The 16,432-nt window shown below is 45.0% G+C and overlaps 4 protein-coding genes across 4 annotated transcripts; 2 read left to right on the top strand and 2 right to left on the bottom strand.

Moving 5' to 3' along the window:
* Nucleotides 1–388: 388 nt before the first annotated feature.
* Nucleotides 389–3,780, top strand: JR316_0005100 (Cytochrome P450 monooxygenase; the record flags this gene model as incomplete). Its single annotated transcript, XM_047890864.1, has 7 exons — nt 389–617; nt 679–707; nt 757–1,635; nt 1,691–1,801; nt 3,165–3,328; nt 3,441–3,518; nt 3,693–3,780. The coding sequence occupies 7 exons, from the start codon at nt 389–391 to the stop codon at nt 3,778–3,780; spliced, it is 1,578 nt and encodes a 525-aa protein (XP_047750625.1).
* A 5,139-nt stretch (nt 3,781–8,919) lies between these two features.
* JR316_0005099 (tRNA-specific adenosine deaminase TAD2) lies at nt 8,920–9,700 on the bottom strand (the record flags this gene model as incomplete). The annotated part of the gene is made up of 4 exons (XM_047890863.1): nt 8,920–9,154; nt 9,214–9,440; nt 9,493–9,597; nt 9,653–9,700. 4 exons carry the CDS (start codon nt 9,698–9,700, stop codon nt 8,920–8,922), a joined length of 615 nt encoding a protein of 204 aa, XP_047750624.1.
* Nucleotides 9,701–11,499: 1,799 nt separating this feature from the next.
* Nucleotides 11,500–12,342, top strand: JR316_0005098 (uncharacterized protein; the record flags this gene model as incomplete). The annotated part of the gene is made up of 1 exon (XM_047890862.1): nt 11,500–12,342. The coding sequence occupies one exon, from the start codon at nt 11,500–11,502 to the stop codon at nt 12,340–12,342; it is 843 nt and encodes a 280-aa protein (XP_047750623.1).
* A 2,574-nt stretch (nt 12,343–14,916) lies between these two features.
* Nucleotides 14,917–16,396, bottom strand: JR316_0005097 (uncharacterized protein; the record flags this gene model as incomplete). The annotated part of the gene is made up of 3 exons (XM_047890861.1): nt 14,917–15,001; nt 15,062–15,350; nt 15,409–16,396. 3 exons carry the CDS (start codon nt 16,394–16,396, stop codon nt 14,917–14,919), a joined length of 1,362 nt encoding a protein of 453 aa, XP_047750622.1.
* Nucleotides 16,397–16,432: the final 36 nt, after the last annotated feature.

The following is a 16,432-nucleotide window of genomic DNA, read 5'->3' as shown; positions in this document are numbered from 1 at the left end:
CATGAACAATGATCACGGCCGTATCGGCTAGATTGTGTACACCTATACCTATCAACATCAAGCCCACGAGGCAACTCTGTGCAGCAGCGTGTTTTTCGACAATGGACAAGACAGAAAGCAAGAAGTCACCAACCATTCTAGGAAACATGTCTTTCCTTAACTTGCTAAGCCCTGAGGCTAAGATCGTCATGTAGACAACGGTAATGAAGAGGTGGCGGACGTTATTGACACATTTTCTGCCTGATAATCAATCCGGCCCACAGCACGCACTGACAGGAGTGAATCAGGATCTTCGCCTCCAGGCCTTCCTTTTCGGTATCAAGAAGAACGATCTACCGCCAGCATTGTTATAATAGTTTGTGGAAAGACAAGCGAACCAGCGCAGACCATGTCCCACTTCTCTTTCCCCCCTACGGCGCAGTCTGCCCTCCCCGTTGCCATTGCCTTAATCCCGCTTTACATTGTTGCAAGGATTGTGTATAGATTGACATGGCATCCGTTGGCTATTATTCCTGGTCCAAAGCTAGCAGCTTCCACTTCGCTCTATAGAGCGTACTACGATGTTGTTTGTGATGGCGAATGGTCAGAGCACCTCCATGTTCTACACGAGCGATACGGTACAGTTTCTTCGAGCACTTTGACGTACTGCATTGTTAACCAGCCCCTTATCAATCTCAGGGACCGTTGTTCGCGTCGGCCCTAATGAGGTTCGGGACATAATTAATTGATTTATTGTTTTCTTAATCGCCTCTACAGTTGCACTTCAGCGACCCGAACGCCTATGCCGACATATACGGTACGGGCTCCACATTTCCAAAGGACGAGAAGATGTATAGGTGTTTCGGTTCCTCCAAATCCGTCTTTGGTCAGACCGATTTCCATCAGGCGCAGAAGCATCGTGCTGCCCTGGGGCCACTGTTCTCTCGTCGGGCAACGCTAAGACTGGAACAAGAAATACAGAAACACGTAGACCACCTCATTTCCCAACTCCTGACATATCAAAAGGCAAGCAAAGCAGCCGACCTCCATCTCGCCCTTCGCTCGGTAACATTGGATGTCGTCACATCGTACTGCTTCGGCTCATGTTTCAACGCGCTTGATTACGCTGGTTTTGCCCATCCTGTCGCCATCTCTATGGACGCAACGCTTCACCTTTGCTGGCTGTTCAAGCATATCCCCATTCTGCGCACGCTTACCGACAATTGTCCCCAATGGATTGGCCTGGCACTTATGCCCGCAACCAAGGGATATTATGATCAGGCTAATCAGCTTGGGGCTCAGATTGATGAAATACTCGAAAACCCGCAAACCCTTACCAACTCAGAGCACGAAACCATGTATCACTATTTCATTGAGCATCAGGGGCAGAAACATGGCCTTCCAGGTGTTAAACGGGAAGAAAGCCAGCAAATGACAACCCAAGAGAAAGCGCAGTTGAGGCTATGGCTTCTGCATGAGGGCCTTAATCTGCGCTTCGCAGGGAGCGAGACGGTCGGCAACGCATGTACCTTAGCAAGTTTCTACATTCTTAAAGACCAATTTGTCAAAAAAAGATTGGTGGACGAGCTTGTCGGTGCGTGGCCAGACGTCGATGAACCGATGGGATATGAGGAACTGGAAAAATTACCTTACCTGGTGTGTTTTCTCTGTGCTTAATGCCGGCAACTCTCTATGCTCACTAGTTTTCCAGACCGCCGTTATCAAAGAAGCATTGCGTCTTTCTTGGGGAACTGTGACTCCAATGCCACGAGTCGTCGGACCCGCAGGTGGTGTTGTCGCAGGTCTTTCCCTTCCGCCAGGGGTGAGTCTTGTTCATTCTTCTCAAATTCTATTCCTTCTTTTTTCTCCTTTCGCTTTTGTTCTTCTTTTTGTTCCTTTTGAAATCCTCTCTGTTTGGCTATTTCAAATTCCAGTCGCGCGTTTTTCCCTGTATTGGGTGTTGTTGTTTTCCTTAAACAGTAACTGTTGCCCATCTCTGCCATATTTGTGGGCTTTCGCGTGCCTGTACATGGTCAGCCAAGCTGAACGAACCCATATAAAGCATTCTGGTGTCTTGCATCCTTTACATTTATTCTTTCTTGGACACACAGCTCTCGGCTCTACGGACGATCGCCAGAACTGATAATTATGGGACATTCATAACTAAATCAAGCTCTGGCGATCGGGCCACTCCTATTCCTATTTGGGATGTGGCGTACGCAGCTATTCTTTGCACGACTTTGAACGGCTTTCGGTTCCTCGCGAAGCCCCTATAGAAAATTCCTGGCGTGTATCATCCATTGCAAGCTGAGCCTGGCTTGGGTGCTATATTGTCTGCTGATTAACCAAGCCAATTTATTTTGGTAGCCTTGAAACATGTCCTTGTAGAAGGACCCAGAAGGTGGCTTCTTACTGTCTTAGTTCCGCAATGTTGGATAAATCTCACCTTCATTCCTTTTTGCGTTTTCTGTTTTTCAAGACCTACTTTTTGCTTTTATCTGGATCATCTCTGCAGGCAATGCCGAGCATGGCATCAGCCTCAGAGACGCCTTTTCTTTTCTCAACTTCAATTCTACACTTTTCATATTGTGTTCCTCATTCAATCTGTAGCAAGCCCATTTTACATCATCAGGCTGCTTCGGATGTTCAGAACGTCCGTGATGGTTTATTAGATCATATGTTTATCTCTCACACGAGCGCACTTCGCCCAAGCTTTCGTTTCTGCTTTTTTTTTTTGATCGCTTTCATATCGTTTCTGGAAGGGAAACGTGAGATGGACGGGGGTGTGTGACAGACGCGTCCGTCATATGATTTTTATGACATTGGCCATTCGACGAATGAGGTCGAAGTCCCTCTTTCTTGTTGATGGTTCTCCGAAACAATGTCTCGATCAGCATCTGTGTATTCTTTTTCTTCAATCACAAGTCTCTTTTGCTAAAAATTGGGCACGCATTTCTTATTCTGGATTCTTCTCCCACGAGGGCCTGTTCTTCTTCTATGTTTACATTCTAATTTTCTTCGAGTGTTTCCCGATTCAAGTTGCCCACGATTGGTCTCCTTCGTTCTAATTCTAACATTTCATTCACCTCAATTGGATCCGTCCTATCTTTACTTTGGATTCTATCCCAATCCCAGACCCTGTATTAAAATCTGAACTCAGGCTGACCCACGATTTCATCCAATAGACAACAATAGCTATGGGAAATACCATCATGCATCGCAACCCGGATATCTTCCCGGATCCCTTGCAGTTCATTCCTGAGCGGTGGCTTCGACCTGATTCGGCAGCGACGTTGGATCGGTACCTTGTTGCATTCTCTAAGGGCCCGAGGGCGTGTATTGGCATCAAGTGAGTTTTAGGTTTTGGACCTTTAGAAGTTACTCCGGCGTCTTTTCATATCTCTCGGCGTGGCATTAGTTGGGAAGAGAATCGACAACTAACTGACCACTTTTCCTTTCAGCCTTGCATGGTGTGAGCTTTACCTTATACTGGGAAATATGTTCCGCAAACTAGAACTCACAGACGACGGTCACTCCTCGTACGTGTCTCTTACCTTGTTATCTATTTTAGCATTGCCCTCCTGTGGGACTTGTTCCATTCCCCGCTTCTCTTTTTCTGGCTACATCTGTGTCTATACCTTTACTGACGCCATATTTTTTGCGTCACCCATCTCAATTCACTTCTTGGACGGCCGGCACTATAAACTGTATAGGTTGAAAGATCTCGAGTTCAGGGAGTATTTTATCCCTCTATATCGGGGACATCATCTCCACGCCTACGTGGAGAAAAGAGATCAGTAGGAATGTCTACTGACTACATTTCTTTAATAATTGGATACGTGAGTTACTTTTCTGTATGCTCTCTTGTTTGTTGTTTTGGTTGTAAACTAGTAATGTTTGAAGTTTGACCGTCATTTGTAACATGTTACTTGAACTGCTGTCGCATATTTGTATAATACCTGCCTCTAGTTTTCTACTTTGTTTACGAAAGAAACAACACCACCACCACAATGTCATTCTACTTGTGTCCGAATCTATATTACACCCTATTCAATGATATGACCGCAAGTTCTAATTGAGAGAATCTGGGAGTCTGCGCTTCTAGTGTTACATTACGCACACTGAAGTACCCGATAAAGTTTGTCTAAGACGGGATCGACTCCACACTCATGGCAGCCTGAAGAAGTTCAACACTGGCAGTACACGGATATGTTTGATATAACGTCATGTCCGTGTCAGCTAAATAAGCGCTAGGTGAAATTTCAGGTCACATGTAAGTAAGTGCTATGTCAAATCCGGGTTTTCTACGGCATGGACTCGACCTGTGACTAGTCTGTATAAGAGAAAGGAATGTCGGGAAATCCCCGTTATACACGACCCCTCGTATACAGGATGGACACGAGCCTTTGCCTGAGTGGTCTTAATTGGCTGGCTCTGACATGCATTTCCGCCCATGCAACTTTGTCAATGCAAGAAAAGCCCGTGAACGCGTCACATCATACTAGTATTAAGCCTGTCTAGGAGAGACAAAGAAAGGCCAGAATGTACTGAATACTATACCACCAAATGATCACCATTTTTCCTGGAAGTGCCGTTTCAATGTATTATTGGCCGCAAAATTTATGAGCTTGCTATTTAAATCATGCTATATAATACTAAGCCAGGACATATGATGGTTTATTTGTGTTCACCATAAAGTGGGATATACTTAACGACGGGCCTCTGTCAGTTTTATTCAAGTACAAGTGTTATTCCACTAGATTCCCAGCAAAGTATGACCACGTGAGATCGCACGTCGCATATTTTCACGCTATTTAAACTTGTAACCACTGGGGTAAGGGGCACCCATTAGACATACTTGTTATTCTTATCTATCCTAGGGGAAACTCAACTCACTGCATGGTAATTGGGAAGGAGGATACCTTTCCTGATATATCCGCAAAGCAATAAACTCGGCGCTCTGTCGTTGAAATGACTCCCCGAAAACACAGATGACTTCTATATTTGTGTATTTGAACTTGAACACTGTAGAAGAGAAGGTTAACTGCACAGTTGTGCTGTCGGCATTAGTTACAGCCGAAATCCTGGCAATAGGAGATGGTCATCCCTCCAGGCGGGCTTGGGACAGCTCAGTGAGAATGATTTTCATTCTCCAGAGAACATAGTTAAAAATGGGGAACCATAGTCCCACGAGGGCAGTAATGCATTGAAGATTAGGATCGGAGTCAGTTGCATTAACAGGGTGCGTCGGCATGGAAGGCGGCATAGGACAAAAATAGGACTCTTGGAACACAACCTCCACTCAATCAGATTATCTGATATCTCTCAGACCATTGAGAACAATCATAGCATTTCGGATCCTACAAGTGATATAATAATATCAAAATACAACACTTCAGCGATACGATCTAGCTGCACAGGGTCCACAAGTCAGGTTTTTAACAGTCGTGTATTAATAAGACCTTTTCTGACATTCGTCCAGAAGTATCTGGGCTCGATAGCGGGGAACAATGGGAAAAGTGTCATAAGATGACTATCAGACCCTTTCTGCCAACACGGATTTTGTTTCATTGGACACAAAGCTCCGTTGATGTGATGCATCCTTGAGAGATACAACAGAACTGGCAGCAACATTCAAGTTTTAAAAAAAAATCTGTGGGACAATATTGGTAAAGAGGAGAGCTCAGATATACAAATGGACTAGAACTCCCTCTGTGATACTCATAATCGATTTTACTGGGCCCAGCCGCCCAGGAACTTGCCCCTCAGAACGGAGTGCCGTCGTTTGTCCGTTTTCCTGTGGTGATTGATCCAGTAATAGAAACTATAAGTAGTTGCATGTACATAAAGGTGTGACATTATGAAAGAGTCAATATTGAACATATGCCACCGCGCTTCACGGTGTAAATTGAAATTTCCACATGCAGGCTCATAATTTACATCTAATTCGAATCATCGAGGAAAAGTGGCTTATTAATAAACTCCAATTAAAAGTATGTACAATGTGAAGCCGCTCATAAGCAACAAGCCTCCGCGCCACGAGGCTGAAAGCAGAATATAGCACTGTTTAATTAGTATCCCGACGCACTCCAGTTCGAATTACAACAGGAATTTGGAATGTCCCAAACAGCCTAACAGGAAGTACATGGCTACTACTCAATCCTAATGAGGCGCCCGGAAATAGCTACATTCCGAATTCAAATTAATTTCGCATTGTCAGGTACTGCTGCGTCATATGTGGGAAGCAATTAAGGCACGCTAGTAGCATCGTCTCGAGCACATGCGTGAAAGAAGGATAATAAACTATATCGACTTTCCGGTTGGAGTCTTTTCGGGTTTCTAGAAGACGAGAAGAGAGTATTCTTTTGTCGGTGTCAAGATATCATATCCGTTTGTTACTGTAATGATAGGACGAGATCAAGAAGAATATGAAGTCTTCGTTTGACATTTTCGTGTTGCTTATACATTGATGGGATTTAGTAAGGCGCCGTCACGTTTCAGTAGACCACAAGATGCCACCTGTTGTTGTCCCTTAGGGATGCAATCATGACCGACTCCCAGAAGGAGATCATTTGGCTCACGGGTTAGCATAAGGTGCCCAGAGGCCAAAGTTACTGCAAAAGTACATTCCAATGGAATCTGGGATATATGGAAGTGAATATAGAAATAAATCATAGATGACGCTGCTGGCATACCTTCCTAATGATCGATTGTATCAATGTGTATTCATTGAACCACAAATCTATTTTCTACTGTGGCCGCCAAGCCGCGTTATCTAGACTTGATCTAGATATTATGATGTGGCCGGTGACGCCGCCCATCCTTTATCTTTCACATATCATATTTAACTTTCAAAAAATGTGACATGCTACAATCATTCGGTCAGATCATTTAAGGGAACCTATCAGTACATGCCACAACTTGCAGAGATGAGGGCAATTCGATTGTCCGAGTCGGAAATCGGTGGGCGCCTGCTTGGAATATTTTCCATATGGGGTAAGTTATTCTTATAAATATAAATACTAAAGGAGATGATTAAAAGGAGTCAAAATAGTGTCCTAGCTCATTGAAGCATTGTGTCGTGTTCAACACAATAGTACTCTGGAAAATGCGCTCGATTAGTCTCACAACAAGCTGGGTAAACTCAAGCATTATGATTATTTAGGGAGATACCTCTTTGCACTGTTTCACCAGAAACCTTCAACACCCTGAGACTCTGAAGGATTTATCTTGTGGACCCAAAGTGATGGCAAACGTTGTAAAACGTCATGAGTGAGTTCTATGTTTCTATTAAAGTTAATGTCCAGGGTGCATCCGATCTATGATGAGCGTTACATAATAGGTAGAATAACGAATGATTGAAGACTTGTATGTTGATGGTCGTGCGTAGTTCCAACAAATTTTGTCAATGCAGTGGTACTCAAATGGAGGCCGTCTTCCGTTTCTTCACAGTAATCCCATTGGGAGGGAAATCTCTCATGTAAAGGGGAGAATATTGAGGCATAATGGCGCTGTATTACTAAATTGAGTGACAGTTACTATGTGCAAAATATATAACCGACTGGTATTGAAATTTGAATAGTCGAAACGGTGAATACTTCGGTGAGCCGTACCGAGTCCGAAACTCACTGAACAACTCCTTTTGAGGGAAGATGTGAGATTCATACGAATCGACGGAGGAACGATCAAATTGGGAAATACCAATCTAATATCACCCGGACCGTTGTCTGCAGCAAGTAATGTCAGAAATTTTAGATGATATTTCATTTCTCTTCCTCCATTGATAAGCAAGGAAAACTGAATTAAAGGATTAAACGGTGTTGTGTTTAGATTGGATGAAATTAATACATACTAATATTATGAACTTTGGTCAGACGTTCGACTCGGCATATGGACAAGTGCGGTGCAATCTTTGGCTACGACATTTGTCTAGTGCATGGTCATTTGTACCTAGAGTTGAACTCATGATGCAAGGTACATAATCATAAAAATCAGCTCTTTGGCCGTGCGGAAAGCCTCAAATTCTCCTAGTTCCAGATAAGACCAGAATTGCTGTTTAAGAAAAAATATGAGCTTAGGCGTACATGAGGAATTATACACAAAGGTATAGTATCGACTTAGTCTCGATAAACTTCAGATCCGCTCGTGGCATAATTGCCACACAAGCGTAGTCCTGAACTAAACCAGTGTTATATCTTGTTATATTCTCAGTTGCGCTGCCGGGGAAGTTATATCATCGGGTGTTGATATTCAAAGACGGGGTATGCTCGATAATGACATACTTAGCTAGAACGTTATAACATTGCCCATGATTCTCCTGGATAGGAATATTCGCCTGAAACCCACGACTTTGCGGAGAAAGCCCAGAATCTATGTCTGGATGGGGGCCGTCATTGATGAATCGTTGTCTGCGCTGCGAAATTCCGCCGATACACACAGTATGCTTGAAATAGGAAACCTCAGTACATACGCCATAAGGAGATAAAAAGGAACAACAGATATAGAGAGCAACCAAGTAAGAAAAGTTTGTGCACGCCAGCAGCGCTCCATGCGATATCTCACCCCACATCAGCTTACCTCGCTGGACTAAAGGTGAGGTGACAGACTTGTTTGGGGTGGTATTCAGCGTTCAGCGTCGATACCAGGCACAGATATAGGATGTGATCTTATGGTCAGTGGACCATGCTTACAAAAGGTCATACAAGCCAGTGGTTTATTCCACTGGGTTTTGTTGCTGGTCACACACAACTTAAACTTTCCTCGACAGTTCGAAATACGTCTTGCTGGGGTTTCCCATGATATTGCGTTCAATGTCACGGATCGGTATTTTCTGCGAAGCTGTCCCAAGCCGACTGCAGATTCCCATTGTTTGAACGGATAAGGAAACACGCTTCAAGGGTAAGAGGGAGTCAAATCACAGTTTGCCGTTTGATGAAGACACTAATGCGGCAGTGTGACAGGAACAATTTCGGTTTTGAGGACGCGATTAGCTTTGGATTTTGGGATGGGAGCTGGAATCGAGGGGATGAGTGTAATGGACAACATTATTTCTGAACTTTGTGTGAAAATACCATTGACATTCTCCGTGATATAGAACCGACGCAAAACCATGATGGCTTCTTCGCGACAAAACCCACCCTGGGCAGAATAACCGGGATGAAAAGGATGAGGAAGTCTGTGAGTCCGTTAGCGATTACCGTGGCAGTACTTGTCAAAATCGAAAACTAAACTGACTTTTCATTGACACCCAAGACACTACCACATCCCCCGAATCTATCATTGGCACACCCGTAATACACTTCTTTGATTCCCATTTGCCTCAGAGCGGAGGCGCACATGATGCAGGGCTCGACCGTAACGTAGAGTTTTGTCGCAGATAGTGGGTATTGCTTTATTTCTGGGGTGAGGTTTTTGTCGGAAAGAATGCTATCGATAGCCTCTAGTTCTGCATGTCTTGTTGCCTTACACAATCTCAGATTGAAGGTGCGTATAATCATAAGTTGTGGATCGTACATTGCGTAGTTCGTTCGTGCGATTCCTGGCTTTAGCTATGATTGCACCATCTCTTACAAAGACGCAACCAACTGGCACCTCTCCAGCCTCCAGTGCCTCTTCTGCCTGGTTACTGAAGATTAATGCAATGCGCCAAATGGATGCACGTTGAAGGACATACCATCGCCATAGCTTCTTGCATCCATTTCTTGTGTTCGTTGACATCCATCGAAGCCTCAGAAAGGGTCTCTAACCATTTCCTCTTGATGTTCAGAACTATGCAGAGAGCGTTTGAATGAAGCTGGTAGTGCTGAGCAATGATGGTCCCATTCCCTCCTCAGTAACTTTGACCCTAACCCGAGCGACTGTGTGGCTTGGCAACCTTGTAGTTGACTTTGAAACGGATCCAAGTCCACATCCAACTACATCGTTCAACAGAGACCTTAGTGAACACCAATTCTCGTCCGTATCATGCTTCTAGTGAATTCTGTCAACCTTGCGTCGGTTCTTGACTTCTTGCGTACGTGTCGCATGATTCATCTGGATTCCTGGGAATGAACAAGAAATAGCCTCCCCACATAAGCCCCTCTGCTCCTTTTTAATCAACACTCGTCTCTTGCACCTGTATTTCTTGAATAGCAATGCTCCGTCTAGGATTTCTTTTCCATATGTTTATCCTTGCAGGATTAATAGCGACGGTCAACATCTCCGAGGCAGCAGGATTAGTAGAGACCAGGAATGTACTCTCTTTGTTCACGAGGAGAATAGTCATTTCGCACCACAACAAGAGGCAAGCTCCTGGTGGCATCCCTGATGTTCCTCCGCAATGCGCATCCGATTGCAACACCGTAACCCCAATTCTTGCTTTGAATGTATGTTGTACATTGTTTTGAACACATCAAGGTATAACCTAATATGATATGTCGCTGTCCTCCTCATAGAGTTGCCCAATCAACACATGTTGTTCAGCCTCATTCGAAATGTCCTATTTTAACTGCTTTAATTGTCTGGAGAACTTGGACAACGAGACGAACTTTAGCGAACCCCAACAGCTTATTGATGGCATGTTCCCCGCTCTCTAAGAAATGCTCTTACTTATCAACTCTATTATCTGCAGCTTTGATTAATGATTGTGCCTCCGTTGGGATTGCTTTGCCGAAGCTTACGTTCCCGGGACAGAACCCAAACAGAGGTCTATCCTCTGTCAGCAGGAGACCATCTACACAGTCCCAGTTATCCCTCCCGCAAACGGCTACAAAAAATTCCGCTTCACCCAATCCTACTTCTGCAATTCAGCAGACTACAGTGACTCCAACATCAACACTGCCCACTTCTTCCTTTTCGCAGGTCACCGTCACTGCCATTCCATCAACCACCAGTAGTACCACCAGCTCATCTGCTTCACCTACGGATGCGAACGTCTCCTCGGGGATCAAGTCAGCCGATAGTGGATTAATGTTTGGAATGTCTGTTGCATTGCTCTGGGTATCTTTTTACTTTGCTTTGTAACTATCTAAAGAACACTTTCCCTCGTCCAGTCAAGTAATGCACCAGCTGCGGTTTGTTTGCAACACGTGGCCAAGTTCGTGGAAAAACAGGGAAGAACATTCTGGTTAATTTGCATGCATCTCTGCTCTAAAGCCAGGCACTACCTCGTCTAAAACAAAGCAGAAGATAGATTGCTATGACAGAGAATTTCCAGAAGAGTCACCATAGTTGAGACATATAGTATCCGATATCGAGTCAGCTCAACTTTATGGCTGGCCAATTAAATAATAGCTACAAGAGATGCCACAGAGGTATGGTTGAGACCAAGATGGGGTAACAAAGGGAGGTTGCCTATCCAAAGGAGATTCAGACCCTGCCAGCGACGACTCCGTGCCCGGGAGATACAATCATCGAGTTTTCAAGAAGTACTGATAGGTCAACGCGTATTTATTCCCACGATTGTTTAAAAGGAAATGGTTCCGTTTTCAGTTGTTAGTTGGCCAACTACAACACACATTTGAAACTCATCCACCACTCCAGATGAGTACGTTTATCGCTTTCAGAAAGGCAGCTGCAGCTTTGCTGCGCCCTTCAGATGCACGTAAACTTCCAAAACTCGTGTACACCTCCCTGTGGTCAACTTCTATCCGAAACATCAGCGTAGCGAACCGCGCTCACCCCAAGAACAACCAAATCCCTTACGACGTTGTCCAGCTCAAAGACGCCGATGGAACCTTACATCACGCGCAGAAGCTTTCTAAAATACTGGAGTCTATGGATTTAAACACTCACGTTCTGCGTCTCATTGCACACGATCCTCCTATCGTACGCAAATTCACATATGCTGAAGACCTGGCCAGGAAGCTCGAATCCAAGGCGCAGAAGAAGGCAGTAGGAAGCAAGAGACAGCTTGTTATTAAGGAAGCACACATGTCATGGCACACTGCTGGAGCTGATTTCGACATGAAAGTTGGAAAGATTCGCGACGAGCTCTTGAAAGGCGATGTGCGCATGACAATAGTTTTCAACCCCAAGCCCCGGGTTCGCAACCCGCCATACCCGGCGATGATAGCGAAGGCAGATGAGGCAGTAAATAAAGTGATCGATGTCGGCATTGAGTGGCGAGAGCGAGACTTCAATAATGGAATCCTCAAGGTCTATCTTCAAAGCACCGTAAAGAAGGCGAAGCTCCAATTACTAACTCAACACGAGGTCGAAGAAGTTGCACACGATATTTCTGAAAGACACGAAAAGCAAGCCCTCCGGAGGAAGCGCAAAGAAGAAGAAAATGCGAGGGCGAAAATCCGCCGGGAGGAGGAAGCTGCAAAGAGGGCTAAGGAATTAGCAGAGTCTGGTCTTTTCTCATGGATTTCGCCACTTTGATTCTGGCGTACCTCCCAGGCCGTCACAAGATTCACAAATCATACCTTCCATCTTAAATTTGGTTTGTTCAAAGGCAACCCGCATACTCGATCCACTATGAAGTGCGAACTCCCATCGATCTCTTCGACAACAGTCCGACACGGTCGGCCACGTAAAATTTTTATGGTCACTACAACGGGAAAGACCATGCAACTCACACAACTAGTAATATTTCCCATAACTCCCCTAGCTTAGGAAATGAGGTAGCAATCACAGTACCTGCGCCAGTCAATTCATGTCTATGGTTTTGATGACGAGCTTCCCACTGAGCTACCTACGCCTTTGCTGCGAAACATGATGAAAAGGCCCACCACTAGGCTTGGTGTCTCACGTCAACGGCAGGACATTCATGGTCAAGACGTCTCACCACTGTGTCATAGTGAGAACGCCGAAAGCGATGCGTCTCTCCTGGCCTACCAAGAGTACAAGATGTTCAGGGTTGCCCAATCGTCCGAAATCCACCGATTAAAAGCCCAAGCTCGGGGTTCACTAGCCAGGATTGCTATGAGATTGCGCAGATGTGGATGCATCTCCATGGGATCTTAGCATTGTATCCGGTGCTCCTGGGGAGGTTGTAGAGTTGGAGATATCCTCGGAACCGCTTGATATGAACCATCGACATACTGAGTAGCCACCACCACATCTATCACCTTGATAGACATAACAGTGAAGAGCAACGATAAGAGGTCGTCGTTAGTAAACGGTACTCAGTGGAAAACGCGCGGCCTCCGAGTTTTTGCGGAAAGGACAGCGTCCGAGGTCATCGATAAAACGTTCAGAACTGTTGCGTGGTCATTCTGCAATTGGCTCGTCAGTGAGAAGAAGTGCATAAGGCAGAACATATAGACCGACTATATCTGACCAACATTGACGCAGTTTGTATTGATGCTGGGGTCTACCACATACCAGACCTCAGCAATACAATATCATCTGCAGTCAATTTACGGTGTCAGCCTTTTATATATCTTCTAAGTGGTCGAATATACGCGCCCAGTTTCCAGCATAGGTGCGCCGAAACGTGTTCATCGTATCTAAATAATCTTGTTTGGACATTTGCTGTCGTTCATATCCACAAGTGAGCATGACAGCAGGTCTCAGTATTAAAAACTATGACTGCCATTTCTCTTGTGTCTGAGCAAAGATTCTGTGGCAAATGTGAGATGGCTTTGGTGGGGGAATACTGGCCGCGGTCCTAGTACTGGCCTTCTCTTTATAGACAACTTGAAAAAGGTCTCGGGGTTTTCTGAGGGAACTAAGGATATGAATGTAGGGTTTGGGAGACGGTTCCACCAAGGGTGTGAGCATAGGCATGTGGTGTTTAGGTTATTTGAAAAGGCGGGATGATTTTTTTACCCTTGTCATTATCGAAGGCAATCTCCATGATGTACGGACGTAATAGATTCTGAGACAGGGATTAAGCATCCTCGTCGATGCAGTTTCAATACTAGTATGGAAATTTTACGCATCTAGGCAATTAAATGTTTCCGGCACAAGAAGAACCCTTGATGTATTGATGTGTTGACCATTAAAATTGTGAGTAAGTTATATATGTAGTATCTGGCATCAGTCATTTTTCATGAAGCAGGGAGTATGATTCTACTTGCTTCCCCTCGGAATCGGGATGATGATGATATTCTAAAGCACCACTGTATCCTCCGAGATAGAGATATGTTTAGACTCAGGATAAAGCCAGCAAAAGAAGCAACATATACAAAAACCTCCATTTGGAATAAGGATCCAGGTTTCCAGAGGCGAAAGTGGAGTTTTTGAAAAGAAGCTCCCGCGTGCCTTGTCGGTCCTGTTTAGATTTCCTCGGTGTACTCCCGCCGGTATTTTTGAAGTACTGTAGTCCAGACACAAGCGGTGCAAATACTAGATGCGGAGCGGCAACTTTCCGCGGCATGGACCTAATAAACAATTCCCCAAGTATTTCTCAACATCTCCCTGCTCTATAGTATAGCAGAAGCTGATGATTTGGTACTTAGTAGACAGATCACGCACCCTTGAGGCTTGGGATTTGCGTCCCATTTCGGTGATTAAAAGGTAATCTTAGGCAGCCGAGTTTTGGCACGTCATAGTCCCTTGATGCTGAAAGTTTTACGGAAGTAGCGGCGCACTGCTGAGAAGCATGTCCAACAAGGAGTGTCATATATTTCTCCACGTTATTGTTGTAAAATCGAATAAACACAAATCGAATATCCACCATCGAGTCCGTTCAAAGCAGTCATAAATATGAACATTCTGATTCGGTTAAAAAAAGGAATCAATGACAATCAGTTCTTGCGCGGTGAATATTTAAACATCATGGAGGTACTTTAAACGCGTAGTTTTATTTGGCATATATCTGCCTTGATTCCGATATACCCTGTAAACTTATATGCATTCAGTAGTGGTGCAACTGAAGCCTAGTTGCGCAGATAAATACCAAAGATTCAATGAATAAACGTCCCTGTGAATCATAAAGTAACATAGATATGCAATTCCCGCTTGCCCACATCACCAACTCTCCTCTATGCAACGAAAAAATGCACATTATTAATCGATGTCCTGGGCAGGCTTTCGTAGCTTGGCTCGTAGCTTTACTCTCAAAATCTCGTCGTCGGGGATATATGAGCTCCCCCTGCACGCAAGGGTCAGCATACCAACATTGATACCAAATTAAAGCAGAATTATAACTTACGAATATTGGAGACTGGTGAATGCAGGGTTCTCATCCAGTGAAACAACTGTTTGCGTAGCGGGAAGACCGTTACGCGGCGCTTCCATCATCTGTTTGGATTTTACACGAAGCGCTGTGGATGCTTCGTCTGATACATGGCCAATGGTGGTCGTGTCAATGACTAGATGTGCATCTAGCCACGTAGGAGGACTAGGCTCCTGTAGTGATATCGACACACACCAGGTCCCAGGAGGAGGCCCATACCATACATTATCGGGTGTTATTAGGAACGAGAAGCGCCACAGCCTATCTGGATGAAAACATATCGTAAATTGATCATTTCATCTGACACGAGATCGAGAACGTACTGCGCGCAACGAATTCAAGCCCAATTTCGCGAGAAACCATCATCCTTTTGTGAAATTGAGGTATCTGCATAGTTGCAGTAAATGCTCCCTCAGTGCCATCTCCAATTTCAACTGTGATAAAGTCTGTAGGATGTCTGGCGCCCAACAAAATCTGATCAGCCCCCGGAATAGAAGAGAACTCTGGGATGGCTAGGTGAAGCCGTTGGAAAGTCTTTTGGTCCGACGTCGCCAGGCATGCTAACCTCATCTCGGCAATGGTACTGGCCTCTAGTGGTTTTGCATGCGATAACAAGGCTCCTAACAAGTCGGATGGTTCTGTTCCTCCATCAGACTCTTCCACTTCTTCTCGATCGAGAAGGCTTACAGTGGTCTGCGCCGTACTCCTGCTATTGTGTGGCCTTACCGGTCGTTTCACGATAGCCCAGTAAAGTGGAGAATGACTCTCCACGAACTTCTCCTGCAGGATCGTGGAGAGTGACATGGAATGCGTCGTGCATGCCTCGGCACAACTCTGCAGGATGCCTTGGGCAGCAGGGGAGAGGGAGTCTGCACTGAATTGTTGTTCCTGCGGGCCCACGACAAGATTGCGTACCAGCCCACACACCGTAGATCTTACTTCTCCGATAGTTCGCGACGATGACTGTGTAGATGAAGACGACGATTTGAAGTTGAACCAGCTCTTCTTCGTCTTTAGGCTGGTTGTGGACTTTGTAGAAGATGAGCTAAGCGTTCGTGTGTGGCCCCTCTGCGTCGATGACGGGGGTCGGAATGGTGTTGGTGTGGTTACATTATTGGGAGCAGTCGGAAGGCTGATAGGTTGTTGAGTAAGAGAGCTCCCGCGCCTCCAGGTGTCTTGACCGATGTTACTATTTGAAGCTGCAAGATTGAGGCTCTCGTAGGCTGGAGGCGCATCTTGTGATGCTGGTACTGATGCGGTAGTAGTATTGGCAGTTGAAGAATCTGCCAAAGTTTCCTTTTCATCGGGCATTTTGAATGACGGCTTCGAAGGGTAACAGAGAAACTT

Source organism: Psilocybe cubensis, chromosome 4 (genome assembly GCF_017499595.1).
Source record: "Psilocybe cubensis strain MGC-MH-2018 chromosome 4, whole genome shotgun sequence".
Classification (NCBI taxonomy): Eukaryota; Fungi; Basidiomycota; class Agaricomycetes; order Agaricales; family Agrocybaceae; genus Psilocybe; species Psilocybe cubensis.
This window is presented reverse-complemented; position numbering and strand designations above follow the sequence as displayed.